We start from the raw sequence: 18,626 nt of genomic DNA, 5'->3' as shown, positions 1-18,626 counted from the left end.
TCCTGCAGTTGGATGGCGACCAGTCCAGGTTGCAAAATCAGCTGGCTCAAAGCAAAAAAAACAAATGGATGGATAAATGTCAGCAGCAGCTGGATAGCATTGTCTTCTTTAATGTTTCCTATTCTTTCTCTTTGAGTGCCAGATGACACACCCAAACACACAGCACTTGTAATTTGCATTGTCCTCTTCATCCAGCCCACTCTTTAGCCCTGGTTTGCTCCCTTCCTCCCAAGCCTGCATCCCTATTGGACCATCTGTCAAAAGTGCTGTCGGACCCCCGGCTGCAAGTGGGACTAATGTGCGTGGAAGTTGGGAGGGGCTCTGTGCATATGTAAAATCCCTTCAGAGTCGAGGATCGGGTCATTCTGTAGACTACATCGCCATGCCACCCCAACACTCCTAAAAAGGTCCCTCTTGACCAAAAGGTGTGCCTTCAACAGAATGAATTCATGTACATACAGTACAGTGAATGATTGAAGCATTTTCTCAGCGCAACGTGTTCAATTGGGTCGCCGTAGCAGAAAGGGTCAGACTTTCTCACGCTCTTTGTCCGTCCCGTCTTCCTCTGGGCTCTCACTGTCACTTCCTCTTGCATCCTACACAAGCGACTGTGTCAAAGTTGCGTCTTCAACAACAACAACAACATGGAAACTAAATACTGCCGCTTTTCCAAAAGTGCTCTTGCTGCCCATCTCTCGTAGGGCACATGAAGACAACCGTACATTTTCTAGGCTTCTATTGGATCAATATTTAGAGTTCAAAACTACTCATGGGTGAAAGCCACAGTCACAGGACTATTAGTACAGCTGTCATTCAAAATAAAAGAACCAACGTTTTCTAAGGCCAAAAGACCATTTTCAATCCAATTTGCCAGCCCAAAATAATGAATCCAACCTTTGGGTCAAATGAACCCAGTCAGCTCAAATTTTGCAGCGAGAAAAAGAAAGCAGCATTTTCTTGTTTTGTTTTTTTCAGTCAGCGAGCAAGAGAGACAGCAGTGCTGTGCGCGCATGTGCGCTGGACTTTAATGTTCTTGAGGTCAAAGGGAAAGTGACTGCTGCAGAGGGGGGGCACCACTAAGTATGACTGGCACGTGATTTATGCTGACCTGCCCCAACAACTGCTGCTGCGCATCGCATGTGCTCCAGCGAGCACACGCTGTGGGATTCAAAGTGTCTGAATTTGTACAATTTCTCATTTCATGCGATTTCATATTTTGCGGAAGCAGATGCAAGTTTATGCTTGGGGAAAAGAACGACATCAACGCCTAAATAAAGCAATTTCCAGAAGATTTTCATTTGTTTTGTCAAGTCGTCATCGAGTGATTCTTAGATTGATTCCATTTTTAACGGGATCGTTGCACATTAAGCTTTTACCGCCCTCGCGTGGCACTTTGGTGCACACACAGTCCACGTTCCAGCCCTGAAAACAAAACAAACAGAAGTCAACTGCACACAAAAAACAGACTAATCATACATAGAATAATTTCAATTTATAATACAACAGTTTCCTTTTCAGTCCTAATAAAATCATTCAAAAGTGCGTTCCTCTGACTTCCGCAGTCAGTTACGGTGTGAATCTAAACGGATTTTAAAACGAGGAAAATCTGTCCGTCGACATTTTGTTCAACTTGCAATAAACGTTTGGAAATGAGTGCGTATGCATGTTTTAACAGGCTTCCAAACGCAAACAAAAACCCAAAGGGGTCCCATATTATTGTTAGGTCGATACAAAGGGATGCTAAAGTACAACTACATTACCCAAGATTACACTGGGGGACAAACGAGTCTCTTTTCCCGCAAAACTCATTCTTCTCTCGCTGATTGGCTAAACGTCCCTCATCGTACAACGTGATTGGCTTGGATGTGTCTTCACGGCGATCCCGGATGTAACTCAGCTATATAATAAGGGACAATTGTAGGCGGGGATTGTAGTTCAAACCGTCCGTCGGTGTACTGTGGCGTGCCCATTTAAAAAAAATAAAAAAATATATATAAATATTATTAGCTTCTGAGCTACAAGCGGGCCGAAACTATTCAAAGGCAAAAACATGGTGAGTTCGTCTCCATCGTTAAGAGAGCCGCCGGGTCGCGTTTTCGTTCCACTTCAGCTTAACGTCGTCGCTTTCCAGCCCGCGCCGATCGATGCATTTACATTTGGCAATGGTCATTAGCTTAGCATGCTTAGCCTAGCTTTCGGTTGTGATTGTGAGCGATACAAATATGGCGGTAAAATTGAACAGTGGGAGAGATGCGGTCGGGTTTGCTGAGAGTAGCGCGGAGCTTTCGAGTGGCTTCGTGTAGTGAATGCGTGGATTGTTTGTGTTCATCTCCAGGCTGGTGGCAAGGCGGGCAAAGACTCCGGAAAGACGAAGACGAAGGCGATTTCGCGCTCTCAGCGAGCCGGATTGCAGGTGGGCTCCCCCCCATTCATGTTTCCGCTAGACTTGCATCCAAACTCCTCTCATTCCCCACTCCCACGCTTCTCTCCCCCAGTTCCCGGTGGGTCGTATCCACAGGCATCTCAAGTCCAGGACTACCAGTCACGGCAGGGTTGGCGCCACTGCAGCCGTGTACAGTGCGGCAATCCTTGAATACCTCACCGCCGAGGTACTATTCAAAACCCCGCTTGGTTGCGTTTTTTTTTTTTTTTTTTTGCAATGTACTTTTTCCGAAACAAGGATAAAACATTAGGTTGAATAGTAGGATCGAAGGAAACGTGCATGTTGGGGGGGGGAAAAGGACCTGAAAGGGGAAAAAAAAAAACGCCAAGTATATAAAAAAAATTCAGGTCCTGAAAGTAAAACCTCTGCTGTAGTTTGGATTTTGCCACAAACTATTTGACGTGATAGCCCAACAGTGGCCTTGAATCTGTTCCGTTTCTTTGTTTCCGGCCGGGCCTTTAGGTTCTGGAGCTGGCCGGGAACGCTTCCAAAGATCTGAAAGTAAAGCGCATCACGCCTCGTCACTTGCAGCTGGCCATCCGAGGAGACGAAGAGCTGGATTCCCTCATCAAAGCCACCATCGCCGGCGGAGGTGAGTCTGCTTCCATCCTCCACCCTGCCGGCTGCGTACTTGATTGAGGGCACGCTCTCAACTTTTTTGTGTGATCTCTTGACAGGTGTGATCCCGCACATCCATAAATCTCTGATCGGAAAGAAGGGCCAGCAGAAGACCGTATAACGGGGCCTGCGGGGGGGCAGGGCAAGTCCTCTGGAACTTGTGCCATCTCAGGACCACGTGCCGCTTTTCCTCGTCTTTAGTAGAACACCTGTTAGGAGACTGTTCGGTTGGAGCTTGCATCTACTCACCTGGGGGTATTTTTTTTTTTCTTTTTAAAAAGTGGCTTCAAAGAAGCTCTTTTTTTGTTTGTTTGTTTTATTTTATTCCTGGTGCTGCAGTCCCTGTTAATTTGCTTTTTTTTTTTTTTTTTTTGTGCCATTCCCTTTAAGTGGTGTTTTAATAAAGCTCTTAAGGAGCATGTGTGTCTGTGTCCGCTTCCTGGAAATGACATGGACAGGTCAGTGAAAGTGCTTGAAGTGGACCATAACCTTTCAAACCAAGTTGCCATACAAATGGTTTATGATGTTCCAACCAAATATTCCATCCTGTGTGCAGTGCCTACATTGAAAAAAATAAGACCTTCGCCATGGTGACCACGGATATAAACAATGCAAATACTTTCAATTCTTTCTCAAACTACGCTTCTCAAACACTGTATATAATGAAAAAATTTAAGAAGAAAAATAACACTCTATAAGACTATTTTATAGACGCTGGAATCATTACACAAATTGAATAGGTGGAAGATGAATGATTAACTTATTGAAGGGACCTTCTTGCTTCGACCACCAGGAGGCAGTATATTATAGAAATAGCTGTATAATGCTGAGTTTCCGTTTGCCGATTTTGTTCCTTGGCCTTTTTGTTTTCTAGACGTCCACATACAAACAATTCTATAGATATGTTATCGTTCTGTTTCATCAATCGTATTCTAGACTTTACAATATTTATCCAATTGATTCAAATAAGTCTGTTTTTAAGGAGGGAGAGCAGACTGCTCCCTCCTCATCCTCAATTGAGTCTTAATGACTTCCTTGAGGTGCTTTTTGGATTCTGTGGGAAGGAATGGCGGGGGGCGGGGCGGGGTCTTTCTCCTTGGCGTTGTGCCAGAGTGCCAATCAAAGTCTCTTCTGTGGGAGATTAGTTGGAAGGTCTCCCCTTTTTTTTTTTTTTTTACTGAAGGAAAACAGGATGTCCTGCTGGCCAAACCAGACAGTCAGACCCAGCCCCCTGTGCCAAGAGCAATCCAAGAAAGCTCCATTCTCTCGCCTCATGAAATTAAGATTCGACGTTCGTTAGTTCAAATGACGTGAACTACCCTGAAAGAGGAAGAGTACAAGACAATTTCACAGCACTGTCCTTTCTAAAAGATACATGAGGTTTTCCACAGACGGAAATCCCATACTTGCCCATACATACGAAGAGGGCAGATTGCTGTCACGTATGCCACAGCCAATACTTGCCAGAAATTCCTGCGGCTCCTTTAGTGTTGCCGTTCGTTCCAACTCTTAGTAATGCTACTTTTCATTCAAGTAGATGGAGTGTGAATGCAACAGTGGCAGCTGCGTGCAGACTTACAACATTTCACGTGAGCTTGACTTTGATTGGTTAGCTAATTCTGATCAATTGTGGATTTTTTTTTTTTTTTTTTTAGATTAGGCAAACACCTGGGGCGCTGAAGTGTGCTTCTACTGGGCCACGAATGCACGAAAGAAAACAACTTGACTATTATGTTTCACCAAGTTTTCACAGCTGGAACATTGTCAGCCCCGGTGCTAGCTAACTTGGCAGGTTTACAATTTCAAAGACAACCCCGGTCTCGGTGCCCTCCCTCCCTGCCCCCACGCTGTCGGAGAGCCAACTTGTCGATCGGATCGCCCTCGAGACGGTTCGGAACTAAGATTCCGTTTTGCAGACAGAGGCAAAACCAAACATTTCCAACAGAGTGACGCTCAAAACAAAAATTGCCCGTCACGTGTGTACCAATCCAGAGCATTTATTATACGTCCTCAAAATACACAAGACACCAGAAGAAGGCCCCAGAAGTGTTTTGCGCCATTCCATTACAAAACGAAAAAAAAAAAAGCTCATTTGTCCTTCTGTGCTGAGCTTTGAGGACACAGCCGCCAGTCAAAGAGAAATAAATAACATTGTCATCACACATTTCAGCCTCATACATAATATGGAAGCGGGACCCCCGACAGGTAGGTGGGCTGCCTGCCACTTACTTGATTGCTTGTTGACGTGCTGGATTTGGTCTTTACGCACAGGAAGTGGGTAAGAATTGTGCTTTGGGATGAAGTATTCAGTCCTGGAAAAGACACTTGGTCGTCCCTCGCTAGCTGGTTGGGTGGCGTGTTTTGTCGCCGGATTGCAAACAATTGCCAAACGCCTGCCTGCTGCCAAGTGCATGAGCAAAAGTCCGATTCTTTGTTTAGCCATTTGCGACGCACACGCACGCACGCTCGCACACACACACACACGCAAATTGAAATTCTATAAATAAGATGTTCGAGCGTTGTAAGGCAATGTTGTCCAGGCGTTTCCAAACGCGTGGCAACCATCAGCACGCAAACATTCATTAAGAGCAAAACTTTTTTTTCAGGGAGCGAAGCAACGCTTTCAAGGCTTTGCAGGTGATGAGAGCTTTTTTTTTTGCATTGCGTCCTATTTCGATCCCAAAGAAAAATTCTAATCGTACGGCCGCTCAGAAGAGTCCGGAAGTTTGGAGGTAACTCTGCAGTTTCCTTACGGTACTTCTGTCCAAGGAGCACAGGTCAAAGTCAAAAGTGGTGTTGGTGATGTGGAAGTGGCCCGTCTCTTCGATGAGGTTGACGATCTGGAAAAGCAGAGGCCCGAGACACTGAGAATTGTATTTACTTTAAAAAAAAAAAAAGAGAGAGATATTGCTAGCAATTTTTATGAGCATTCATCTTTTTCAAATATTTGAAGGGTTTTAATGAGTCTCTCATTTCAAAAGTAAAATTAATTTGAAATGGGAAACAGGTGTGTTTTTTTTTACCTGTTGGAGGATGTGACCCTCCCTCAGGGTCATCAGCCTTTTGTGCAGTTCCACCAGCTCGTCCAGGTAAGCCTGCAAAAGCCGTTGGCGGATTGGACAATGACAACAACAAGAAGTAGGTCGAAAAAAATGGCTACCTTGTCACCATTGAGATTTTGGTTTTTGTTCTTCTTGTTTTGCTCGCTGGGACTCTTCACTTCCAGTATCTGATGAGGGGAGAACAAGTGAGCAAAAAAGCACAACATTTTTTTGTCAAACCCTGAACTGCCCACCTGCTAGCATAAAGTCAGCCACTAGGGGGCAGTAAAAGACTTGTATAGCAAAAATACAGTTCAACTGTCACAGAGGATAAAGAATATATGCCTGCGAGTATTCATATGGGCACTTGAGAGCTTTTTGAACCGTGCAAAAAAATCCTACCTGGTTATTTTTCGTTTTTAACGAGGCCGGGACATCATTCCGTGAAGGCGGCGAGGGGGTGGAGACGTCGCTCTCGCTGCCGTCACCCAAAATGACCCTGTGTGTTTTGTTTGACGTGGTCAAGACATTTTCAGCGATTTGGAGGATTGAGCTCAAAAGGGATTTGAGTGAGTTAACCTGCGCTGGTGGTGTGAGATGTGCATGTGCGCCGGCCGCTCGGCGTCCGAATCCAAGTCCAGGTCGTCGTCCTCCTCGGAATTATCGTCGTGGTCGTCTGAATGCGGGTCCTGCATCACTGACTGCAGCGGGCCGAGTACTAGAGGAAGGAACACACACAAGGGGAAGACTTCAAAAACAGAGACGGACACAAAACGTTGTGCGGACCGGTGGTGGTTCACGCGTGACTTTTAAGGAGTTGGATTTCGATTTATTCTTTGGCCCGACTGGTAAGGATGGTTTTCTCTCTATTAGGTCAATTCCAATATTTGTCCGACAAAACTCCGATAAACGATTCATTGGACGATTAATTACAAAAATACATAATATGAAGATGGGGCTGTCATGGCTGACACGCCTCTAGACCATTGCATGGACATCGGGGACGGTGGCTCTGGATTGGCAGACTGGGGTGGGGTGGTGGTTCCCCTCGACCTATTACAGGGGAATCACACTCCTCAGCCTTCCTGGTGAGGTCGATTCAGGGGTCCGTCGGGAGGTCGAACCTCGGATTCAGGAGGAGCAGTGTGGCTTTCGTCCTGGCCGTGGAACTGTGGACCAGCTCTACACCCTCGGCAGGATCCTCGAGGGTGCATGGGCGTTTGCCCGACCAGTCCACATGTGTTTTGTGGACTTGGAGAAGGTGTTTGACCGTGTTCCTCGGGAGATTCTGTGGAGGGTGCTTTCTTTGGGAGTACAGGGTGCCGAGCCAACTGATAAGGGCGGTTCGATCCCTGTATCACCGATGCCAGAGTTTGGTCCGCATTTCCGGCAGTAAGTCGGATTCGTTCCCAGTGAGGGTCGGACTCTGCCAAGGCTGTCCTTTGTCACCGATTCTGTTCATAATTTGGACAGAATTTCTAGGCGCAGCCGAGGCGTTGAGGGGGTCCGGTTTGGAAACCTCAGCATCGCGTCTCTGCTTTTTGCAGATGACGTGGTGCTGTTGGCTTCTTCAGTCCGTGATCTCCAGCTCTCACTGGAGCGGTTCGCAGCCGAGTGTGAAGCGGTCGGGATGAGGGTCAGCACCTCCAAATCCGAGTCCTTGGTCCTCGGTCGGAAAAGGGTGGAATGCCGGGGATGAGATCCTGCCCCAAGTGGAGGAGTTCAAGTATCTTGGGGTCTTGTTCACGAGTGAGGGCAGGATGGAGCGTGAGATCGACAGGCGGATCGGTGCAGCGTCGGCAGTCTTGCGGACTCTGTACCGGTCCGTCGTGGTGAAGAGAGACCTGAGCCAAATGGCAAAGCTCTCGATTTACCGGTCGATCTACGCTCCTACCCTCACCTATGGTCACGAGCTATGGGTCGTGACCGAAAGAACGAGGTCCAGGATACATGCGGCCGAAATGAGTTTCCTCCGCAGGGTGTCCGGGCTCTCCCTTAGAGATCGGGTGAGAAGCTCAGTCATCCAAGAGGGACTCGGAGTAGAGCCGCTACTCCTCCACCTTGAGAAGAGCCAGATGAGCTGGCTCGGGCATCTCATCAGGATCATCATTGGTGGCGGCTGCAAATATTCATGAGAAAACATGAAAATGTATTCATTACCTTGGCGCTTGTGCTGTGTGGGCGCAAAGCATGAACTGGAGCTGGAACTGGCTGGACTGGGCTGTTCCGACTAACAGAGAATAGCAAAAACAGAGCAAAGGTTAAAACAGCGACTGGCATTTTATTTCACTGCAGAAAGTTAAATCGAGGGGAGGGAATAGTGACCATGAAAATACAGCAAAACGGCCTGGCGATTGCTGAAGCTGGCGCCGAGCACAAAAGGGCGGCCAGCTGCTCTCCTGCTTTATGGGCCGGGCCGGACCGGGCCAGGCCAGGCCGGCCGGCGCGGATGCAAAGCCACAAACCTGCAGAGCCTTTATGGTGCCTCAAAGACGTTGACTTTTTAGTCACAGGTTGAGGGCACTTTAGGGGCGCTAAAAACGTGTGCTAGCATTTCCGCTTTGCATTTCAAGCGCATTCCCCTCAACAATTTCCAATCCAATAATACAATTGCAATTTAATGGTTAAAATTGAAATTGAAAACAATTTGATTTCATGATTTTATAATTTAATAAATGTATTATTTTATTTAAATGATTACAGTGGACCGACAGGAATTTTTCTAATTCATTTTTAAGTGTCCGTCATATTTTGACCCCTTTTTTTGGTTTTGTTTTTAGATATTTTCATTTTTACCTTTGAACTATACGATTTTGCGCAATACAGATTTTACCATGCGTTGTGAATTAGAACTGGGATCCTTCCGAACGAAATTCCACCTGTTGCTGAACCAAATCTCAGTCATAAACATGATTACATATATAATATAGAAGCATAATAGTATATGTATATACAAATACTATTATGAAATCCTGACAGAGGAAAAACACAAGCTAATTTGGAAGGAGCGCATGAAATTCTTGAAGTTTACTTGTATCCCAGATTTGAAATTTTATTTAAAAAAAACCAAACACCACTACTCAATGTTTTGGTCTCATAGGAAGCAGTTCTTTTTTTTTTTACACCCCCCCTCAAATTGCAGCCTTTGCATTTTACTGCATTGGGACATGGACGCCAAGTGGATGAATGTCTCAAGCCTCCTCACGAGTGGTCCCAAATAATTCTCTAATCCATGTTCCTCCTTGGTGCGCACCATTTCTGGCCCAGTGAGCAGCGGGAAGCCAAAAGATCAAACGTCTGGTCACGTGACAAACCAGGGCCGGCGCTTTTGCCGGCCACCGGGGTGGTGGCCGCTCTGAAAAGAATCAAACACCTGGCATTTGTCACCCCTCTCCACATGGCCTTTTTAGAGGCAGCCCCCCGAGACACAAAAAAAAAAAAGGGGGGGAATTGCATCTCGCCCGCAAAACAAAGAGCTTGATGTGGAAGTGGAGGAATGAGAGCCAAGCGCTGCTGTTCTGGTGCTAATGGCCATTCTGCTCAGGTGTCGTAAAACTATAAATCTTTTTAGCCCAATTTGTGCAAAGCAGGCAAGCGTCGGAATCTTCTCTTGACAAAAAAAAAAAAAAAAAAGCAAAGAACGGTATCACGGTTACGTTTCTTGTTTGGCCTTCCGTCCAAATACAAATGCTTTCCTCGCCCCCTCCCCTGCTTGTTTTATTGGTGCCTACCCTTTACGGCGCAGACCCCCTGGAGCCAGGCAGAGCGCCGCCATAAAAGCAGATTTCCTCTCTGTTTGACTTTATAGCGCTGCAACGGCAACAAATCCTGCCCCAACCCCGACCGGAGGAGAAGACGACAATGTCTTTTGTTGCTTTTTAGTGAAATTGCTACAAAGCAACACCGACGCACACAAAAGGCCATTTTTATGTGGCTGGCCTTGCAATACTTTGAGACTTGTTCATTTGTTTGGACTTTAATTGGGTTCATTTTTCGCTTCGTTGTTTCAATAAAACCCGCGGGAGCTTTTGTTTGTCTTTTAAGATCAAATATTTTACGATAAACTACAATTGTCCTTTGCACTGTCTTACGGATGAATGACGAGCCCAAAAGAAATGTTTGCTTTTCCAACAGTCGTCCTACTTACGTCCGATTTGTTGGAGTCCACGTCGGAGTCATTGGAGTCCACCGCTTCCCGGAACGGCGGAAGCGCCGAGAGCTTGCGCTGCTGCGTGGCTTCGTCGCCCTCTGGATGCGATTTAGAGCTTTGCATCTGCGGCCGGTCCTTCAGTACTTTCTTTTCACAACGTTGCCCCTCGGAGCCAGACAAATGGGCAAATCCCCTTTTGCGTTTTTTGCTGAGGCGATTGTCGCCGTCTGGGGCGGCCGCTCGCTTGCCAGCCCCCGGGTTGGACGCTTCGCTCCGATGAGACAAAGACTTGGGCTCCTTGAATCCCATTTTGGGGTTGCCATTTCGAAGCGGTTGGTTCTCTTTGGGTTTTCTGGAAGGTTCTTTCGGGGCTCTGCTGGACTCCCAGCATGAGTCCCTGAAGGCACTTTTGGTCTCTTTCGAGTCTTTTGCTGGTTTGTCTTTGTGGTCCTTGGAGGGCTTGTGGAGTTTGGAGAAGCTGCTGCAGTTGGTGCCGGTACCGGTGCTGGTGGTGAGAAGGGCCGGGCCACTTCCTTTGGAGCTCTCCTGTCAATTAGCAGACTTGCATTAGCCCGTTTCAAGCGAGTGACCATATGGGCCAATGGTGAGTGTGCCTTTGGTTACCGTGACGATTGATTCATCACTGTAGCAATGAAGTTCATTAGTCAGGATGATTTTTTGTGGAATTAAACATTATTTAAAGTGTGTCGGCGCTACAATAAACCTTTTCCCCCAACATTACCAAAGGCAAGTTGCCATGAGGTTCAATTCTTTTCATATTCAATTGCTCCACATGGAAAATTATTTTTTTAAGGCCATATTGGATATTAGCATATTACCAATTGGCTGAAAAAAAAGATAATAAATGGTTTTAATTGTTTAATAACATATTTCTTATATTGCATGTGCTGATGTGTACAAACAAACAACCGAACAAATGAGCATCTAATTTTATATTGGCAGAGGAATTTAGAAAATGTTTTCCCAAGAAGAAGCCATATTCTTCATATTATCTGTGAAGAACAATCTTCCTTTGTTATTTGGATGGAAACTAACTTTTGGTGAATAAATGCGGGCGGGGATGGAAAAGTAGAAAACGCTCGTTGACAGCACGGCGACACACGTGTGCACTCCTTCGAGCGGAGCAGACGACCACTTTTGAGGAAATGGATTGATCCTAACGACGGGGCCTCACCTCAGGCCCTCTTGTCAATATTTCAGCCGCCCAATAAAGCCATTAAAAGAGTCTGCGTTCCAACTCCCCGACACTTACAAAGCCAGTGACCCGGCTGGCGACCTTCAGCCCAGACAAAGCTGCCGGCAATCTCCGTCACAGCAGTAAAGCCGTTGCACTCCCGCGGCCCAACATAAAATGGCTGTAAGCTAGCTGTGGTGTACGCGGACGCGTGACTGACCTTGGGGGGCCCGTGGGAGCTTTTGCTTTTCCTTGGGTCGGAGAACGTGGAGACCAAGGAGCTGCCGGGAAGCTTCGTGTGCGGCCCCAACAAGGATGTGGAGCCCTCCTGCATCACCATCACCTACCGGAAGATGAGCCGCAGTTAGCTTGTCTCGTGCTAACTCAGGGTGCTAACTTATTATTGCAGCAAACGTTTTGGAAAAATGCTTCGTTTCAATTTGGTTTTTGTTTTTTTTTAAATATGTGAAGTATTGTCATACAAGTACAAAAATAAATGTTTTGGAAAATATTTCTTTTTTTTTATTCGTTGTTTTTTCTTTAAATATGAAAACAAAAAAGTGAAGCATTGTGTAATACAAGCAGAAAAATAAATGACTATTCTTAAACGCTTGAAGTTCCTGCAGTATTCAGCAATATTGCAAGAAAGACATTGAGAATGAATCCCGAACGCTTGAGCAAACGAATTTAGAGATTTCCTTCGTTTTTTTGGAACGATTTTTACCTCGGATTGAAATCAAACTATATGGGTGAGAAAACACTATTGGGCTTTAATCTGATTTTTTTTCACATAAAATGTAATATAATATTTAATTATAAATTGTCTCATCAAAAATGTGATGTTATTTTACAAGTCAGCACATCACGATATAAGACAAAAATAATAACGTTAAAAAATTGTATTACATCTCTTCATATCTTTTTATATCACTATCTTTTTTTTTTTCAATTATCGTAAATACTCTCGAGGAAGCATCGACAACGATTAAAAGCGGAAGACCGACAACTATTCATATCCAATCTTACTTTTGAATCCTCCGAGGTGCGTTTGTGCGGATCCCGTTGCTGTTCACAGAGAAGACAAGAGAACACGTTAACATCTTCCTCATGACAGACTCGTTTCAAATCGACATCTACCCGGCCGGCAGCGGTGACACCGAGCGGGAATGCGGGTTTCCCTTTGAAGGCGTGCGGCCAAAGTAAACACAAAGCACTTAGCTCGGGTCGTAAAAAGCCGCAGACGACGGGGGTCTTCTGTGGGGCCGGCGCATAAAATGGCCGCCGCTACACGGAAGCCACAACCAGGGTGGCGCGCACACCTACCCCTCCGGCTCGCAGGAGCTTCCGTCGAAATTCTTCGGTGGGATTGTTGAAGGTGAGCTTCTCGCAGCGAAGGTGATTGACGGGCGGGTGGCCCTCCAGGTGGAGGAAGAGGTCGTAGTCGAAGCGGACTTTCTTGGGCTCTTCCTGCGGTCCAGCGTGCAGATTGTGAGTTGGTTTGAGGAGCGCTCAAGTGGTGTGTCGCGTACCTTATTTCTGAAGTAAACTTCAATGGGCAAGATGAAGCCGGCGTATCCCGACTCCTCCACTTTGTATGGTGGATCTTTGCAAACTAAAAAAAAAAGGCAAAAAGTAGTTGAAACACACACACACAGTCCACAAAGCGAATTACCGGAAAGCCTATTTCCCAAATTGTGCCAGACAGAACCAGCTGGAAAAGCTTCAAAATAGCGCCTCGCCAGTAATGGTGTGATGTGAAGCCCCCCCTCCCCCCACCTAGTTCCCCCCATGGACTTTTAAGACAAACAACACTTGAGCTCAGGTGCACTTGGCTCAGAGGAGCATGTTTGTCAGCTTGCCTTCCCAGTGGACCTGAACGCAGCGTACGGAGGGAGGCCCACTCTTGTTGCCATCAATCCTCATTTTGAAGCCCCCCCCCAACCCTTGCCCTGAAATTGATGGCTGGACAAACGCTACCGAGGTCAACCTCCCCGCCGCAGCCCAACATGGCTGAGCAAATATTATGGGTTGGACTTAATTGTGTGTGTTTGGGTGGAGTCGGGTCACGTTCAATGTCATATTGCTAAAAGAGCTCCATTCAATGTGTTGAGGAAGGGGTGGCCACACTCTGGATGACTTTACATTCAATACTGCTCCGACCATGAAAAATATACAGCGGAGCCCTTCGGTCTTCCACATTCTGTTACTAGAATAAAATACAACTCGTCGCAGTCGCTAATCGCTAACCTATGCTAAAGCAGTAGCGAGTCATAATCATATAAACAGTATTTGCAGAAATAAATGAAACTATGAATGTAGCACAGTAGTTGAGCGTGTCTTCTTGTGACCTGCGAGATGACGTTTTCTTGCCGACGTCCCTAAGCTAACGCTAAGCTATGCTAATGTCATAAATAGATGAAAATATGAGTATGCTTTTTTTTTGTGATTTGTGACTATGTACTCTTACGCTGGACTGTTGGCTATCATGAAGTCACTTCCTAACTACAGGAAATATTTACAGAACACTTCTAGAACAAACAAATGTGGAACAATTAACAACTGGAAGTGAGCGTGCCTTCCTGCGACAAGTAACCACGACTTACGCCTTGCTAGGTTGTCGCTATGCTACGCTAAGGAAACGGTGTGGTCAGTAAGAGTAAATATTGATCTGAAAAATACTCCTAGTCCAAGAATACATTTGAAAAACAGTCAGTACAGAGCTAGTGTTGTAGGTTATCGCTAACCTATGGCGACTATGTGAAACAATTGTATGAAAAAGCTATAGTGGTTGAAAAAAAATTCACTAAGTACGACGGTAATGATTCTTGAAAGCTCGGAGGGTGAATTGTCCGGAAACCAGGGATCCGCTATATCAGGGTTTTTGACGCAAGCAGCATCGTAGTCATAGTTTCCTTCCGAGGGCCATTATGACCGTCAAGGCCTTTTATTACCCACAGTATACGCTGCACAAAAAAACGGATGAAGAACTAGGTATGAAACTGGAGACGAAAACTCTTCAAATATTTTTGAAAGACCAATCGTTACAAAAATGTATCGTGTGTTTCTTTAAAAGTGAAGACAGTTTATCGTTTTAGTATTGACATATGAAGTCGATGGACAATTTGTCTTCAGGGGCCACATCAAATGATGTTGCGGGCCGCATCTTGGGTTTGACATGTATGTCAGTCCGACGTTGTTGTTGCGATAAAGCCAATAAACATGTCAGGGGCAGTGGAGTTGAGCAGTCACAAAGCGACCAGTGACCCGGAAAAGAAAATTAGAGCTCGTAGCATTTCTTCACTATCAAGTCTTGATGCCAATCACAGAACAATGCCAGTCACTCTGTATTTGGACTTTCTCCACAGACTGCCTGCTAATGAGGCCAGCTCGGACATTGGGCTCAAGGAGGGGACACGAAAAGAAGAACCCCTCTGTTTGGCTAATCCCGACAGTGCCGATCATTTCAACGGTGGACGTCCGATAAATCATCCCAAAAGGTGCTCTATTGGGGACACGGCTGGCGAATTCCAGATGTCTTCCGTTTGATGGACTTCCGTCCAATTTTCTTAATTTTTTCTCCATCAAGTTCCATGACTGGAGGTGCCCCGACAACGGCGGGTGGTGATTAGCGAGACGGCACGCTCGAACGAGCTCAGTGTTTTAAAAACAACCTGGCGCTCTGTTAGCTTAACAGCCCCGGCTGACCCGTACGACCTGGCGCTAATCAGCTAACGGCGGGACCGGACAACGCCGACAAAGGTCGAGATTAATTGGGCGAGATTAGACGGCCGGGGCACATCCGAGTTTGCGTTGTTGGTCGAGTTGCTCGGAAGACGCGCGGCGGGTGGCCGGTCTGGTCCGGTCGAGCGTTTGAAAAGCGGCGGCAGCTATCGGCGGAATTGCGAGACGACCCGACTCTAAACAATCGGGTGACCTTTGAGCAGCTACGGTCGATATCTAGTGTTTGACTCTGCCGGACTTTGAACTTGAGGAACGGGCTAACTCCAAGACGACTTGAAACGGTTCCCGAACGATATGAGGGCAAGTTGAATCATCTTTTTTTTTTTCGAGGGGGGGGGGGGGCGGAGGGACCAAATCGTTTGATGGCAAAAAGGAGCAAAAAAGACGACACAAAGCCCGCTCGTCTCGTTTGAGGCGGACGCGGGGAGGGACAGGATTTACGGCTCAGTTCCTGTTCTTGGGTGCTGGTGGTGGCGGCTGCCCCCAAATATCCCCCCCCCCCCCTCTGTGGGCCTTTCATGCTCTCGGTCCGTAAGTTTCATTGCTTGGGTTCTCTTTGTATTGAACCTCTTGCCTGAGCGTTTCTTTCTTTTTTGTGTGTGTGTGTGTGTGTGTGTGTGTGTGTGTGTGTGTGTGTGTGTGTGTGTGTGTGTGTGTGTGTGTGTGTAGACAGCAGTGGTGCGAGAAGACACATTTTTGGTGCTCAAGTAGATTTTGGTAGCTTTTATTTGACTGACCGCATTGCCTACATTTGAACGATGTCTCCACTTTGGACAACTGCCGGTCTCAAAAAAAAGACTTGTTACTGTTCCACACTTAGCACAACGTCAAGAAGATGGACATGGAGAAAGGTTAAGTATAAATAAAAGATGATGAGACCAAGAAATTGGCTGTTCAATCAAATTGTGACATTTCTAAATTCTGCTCTTTTTTTGTTTTTTAACACTCCAAACCAGAAATGCAATCATTCTTTGTGTTTGCGCATTTGAAAGAAGGTCTCGTTTTGAATGAAGCGATGGAAATTCCAAACTTTTGATCTGATTCGTGTTTTACTCGTCAAAATAATCGGCACGTCAAAAGATGATTTAAATCATCGTCAGTTGTGGCTCTTGTAGCTAGCTGAGTATTTGTACTTTTTTTTTTTCTTCTACATTTGGAAGTTCAGATCAAGAGGAACGCTTCCAAATATAAAACACACACACACACACACAAAAAGAGCAGATTGGTGAAGCTGCAACTCATTTGGATCTGGACGATGAGCATCTTGTGTACTTGCGCTCGCCACAACTAAAGCCGCCAGCGCAGCGACGGAGGCTAGCGAAAGGTTCGGTGCCAGCGCTCGGCAGAGGCCCGGAGACAGCCAGGGGGCGAACATGTTGGACCAATCATGACGCCATCTCGCTGTCTGCGTGCGTGTATGTATGTGTGTGTGTGTAGTGTGTCCAAGTTGGCCAACAGAAGGCCTTTCTTCCAGGAATGGTGATAGTTTTCGCCGACCATAGAGTCGTTTTCAAAACTGGCCTGCTAGCTTTCAACGTACGGGGTTGTCCCTCTGTCTTCCTCTTTTGAGCTCAGGGCATTAGGTCCAAGCTGTGGCGCCGAGGGGAGTGGGGAGGGGGGACAATACAAAAAAAAACGCACTGGGTCTTCCTTGGCTCCATGTGTGGAGAAGGCATTGCCAATGGCTGTTCCCATGGAAACACCAGAGAACAGTTTGAGCTCATAATGAAGCAGCGGCATCTTTTTTTTTTTTTTTTTTTGGGTCATTCTCAACGCATAAAAAGTGAAAGCCGGCATGGAGGAAGCGTCTGTTTAGACTCCGGCGTGGTGCTCGCCGGCTCGTAAACGCCGTCTCGGATCCCAACAAAAGACTTTGAATGGGGCCGGCAAGTGTGCCAGGCGGGCCGGGGAGATTCCACTGCACCTCTAAATCTCTTCAGAATGGGATTATCTTGAAGCCCCACACCGTCGACAGAAATTAATTCTTCTTGAATGAGTGTGAAAGATCAAACCAGCTCAATGGCCTAGTGGTAGCGTGTCCGCCCTAAGACTGGAAGGTTGTGGGTTCGAACCCCGGCCGGGTCATACCAAAGACTATAAGTTGCCTCCCTGCTTGAAACTCAGCATTAAGGGTTGGAATTGGGGGATCACCAAATGATTCCCGGATGCGTTGGGAAGCTTTTACCAACACGGCCCAGCATCAAATGCGCAATTTATTCACAGTAGAGGGTTCAAGTTCAGAGATTTACTGCAACACAAAGTATGAAAAGCAGCCGAGCGAGCTCACCTCTTTTTGGTTTGGGGAAACTCTCGTGCAAATGAAAGACAACTTTCTCCACAAAGTGCTGAATGTTGCTGTGTTCCGGTCCTCGGACGAACACCATCCAGTCGTGGGTGAAGCCTTCCACCGTGGGTTTCTTTCGGAATTGGGCGCGGTGGCCGAGTTCGAGTTTCACCTGAACGGCACCCTGGCATTTGAGATTGGGAGGTTGATTTATCATCCCTGTGTAAATCACGATTTATTCATCGCAAGGGCTTCAACATTTGCTTGAGTGTCTTAAAGCATTTTTGTTGGTTGAAATCTACACTGACCTTCACTGAAAGCCACATCAGTGATGGGTTGCTAATAAGTTGTAAACATTCCAAAGAGTGAATTTCCACGCTAGTAACAACATATCACGACAACATTTTCTCCATTTTTAAACAACAGTTACGGTGTTTGGATTGAGCAGGTGTCCCTAATAAAGTGGCCGGCACACCAGACGAATATTTGACTTGAGAACAAGAGTACGTTCAAATCACTGACAAGTGAAAAACTCTACACTGAGTAATAACATTGAAATATAATAAAGGGGAGTAACGAGGACTATCCATTACAGTTACAGCATTTTGTAAACTTGGATATGAATTGTGACTATCGCGGAATACAACTTCATCATTTTATGGATTTAGATTTAAGGGGGAAAATGTTTTAGTATACTTCAAAGCCCTTTAAAAAAGAAAAAAAAAGAAAGATAGCGGCACCTCCAGGCTAAAGCTAGCGTGCGGGTCAAATCCTTTTGACGGACTGCAAAGCACCGACTCCTCGGGTGTGACATTCCCAGCCACTGCCTTTATTGAGATGGGCGAAGCAGCATCGAGCCCTCTGAAATGGCTACTCACCGAGTTGGCCATTCCTGAGGCCCCGCGTTACTGCGTTTTCATGGAGACGGAGTTGGGTAAGCAAGTGCAGGTAAGTCCAATTGGCGTGTGGCGGCCGGCGGACATTGTCGCCACTCGCTGCTTGCTCGGCTCCAAGTCACATTCAAGACTTTCCAAGACTCGCCGGCAGTCAAGACAGCAGGTGTCAAGACACAAGGTCCGGTACGGATTTTCAAAATAAAGTAACAGGCGGACCCTTAACCCTTCATTTGCATGCATTGAGCATGATTTATTTGG

The 18,626-nt window shown here is 46.3% G+C and overlaps 2 protein-coding genes across 6 annotated transcripts; one reads left to right on the top strand and one right to left on the bottom strand.

Moving 5' to 3' along the window:
• Window positions 1-1,896: 1,896 nt before the first annotated feature.
• On the top strand, window positions 1,897-3,478 carry LOC147059970 (histone H2A.Z). Its single transcript, XM_085905545.1, has 5 exons — window positions 1,897-2,053; window positions 2,336-2,413; window positions 2,496-2,609; window positions 2,906-3,035; window positions 3,121-3,478. Exons 1-5 carry the CDS (start codon window positions 2,051-2,053, stop codon window positions 3,180-3,182), a joined length of 387 nt encoding a protein of 128 aa, XP_085761671.1. The 5' UTR covers window positions 1,897-2,050; the 3' UTR covers window positions 3,183-3,478.
• Window positions 3,479-4,935: 1,457 nt separating this feature from the next.
• mllt3 (MLLT3 super elongation complex subunit) lies at window positions 4,936-18,540 on the bottom strand. Of its 5 annotated transcripts, none has more exons than XM_085901647.1 (14): window positions 18,351-18,540; window positions 17,476-17,656; window positions 12,977-13,059; window positions 12,771-12,914; window positions 12,474-12,512; window positions 11,668-11,790; window positions 10,250-10,798; window positions 8,263-8,332; window positions 6,682-6,820; window positions 6,505-6,601; window positions 6,222-6,290; window positions 6,085-6,156; window positions 5,815-5,901; window positions 4,936-5,461 (listed from the first exon to the last, which is right to left on the bottom strand). In XM_085901647.1, the coding sequence occupies exons 1-14, from the start codon at window positions 18,360-18,362 to the stop codon at window positions 5,234-5,236; spliced, it is 1,893 nt and encodes a 630-aa protein (XP_085757773.1). In that variant the 5' UTR covers window positions 18,363-18,540; the 3' UTR covers window positions 4,936-5,233. The 5 variants fall into 5 exon arrangements, with proteins under 5 accessions (XP_085757773.1, XP_085757780.1, XP_085757790.1 ...); XM_085901654.1 differs by having other exon boundaries at window positions 4,936-5,458; XM_085901674.1 differs by having other exon boundaries at window positions 5,316-5,461; window positions 5,764-5,901.
• Between the last annotated feature and the right edge of the window lie 86 nt (window positions 18,541-18,626).

Source organism: Syngnathus leptorhynchus, chromosome 2 (assembly GCF_054491065.1).
Source record: "Syngnathus leptorhynchus isolate UIUO chromosome 2, UIUO_Slep, whole genome shotgun sequence".
Lineage (NCBI taxonomy): Eukaryota > Metazoa > Chordata > Actinopteri > Syngnathiformes > Syngnathidae > Syngnathus > Syngnathus leptorhynchus.
The sequence above is the reverse complement of the archived record's forward strand: the minus strand, read 5'-3'. Positions and strand labels throughout refer to the sequence as shown.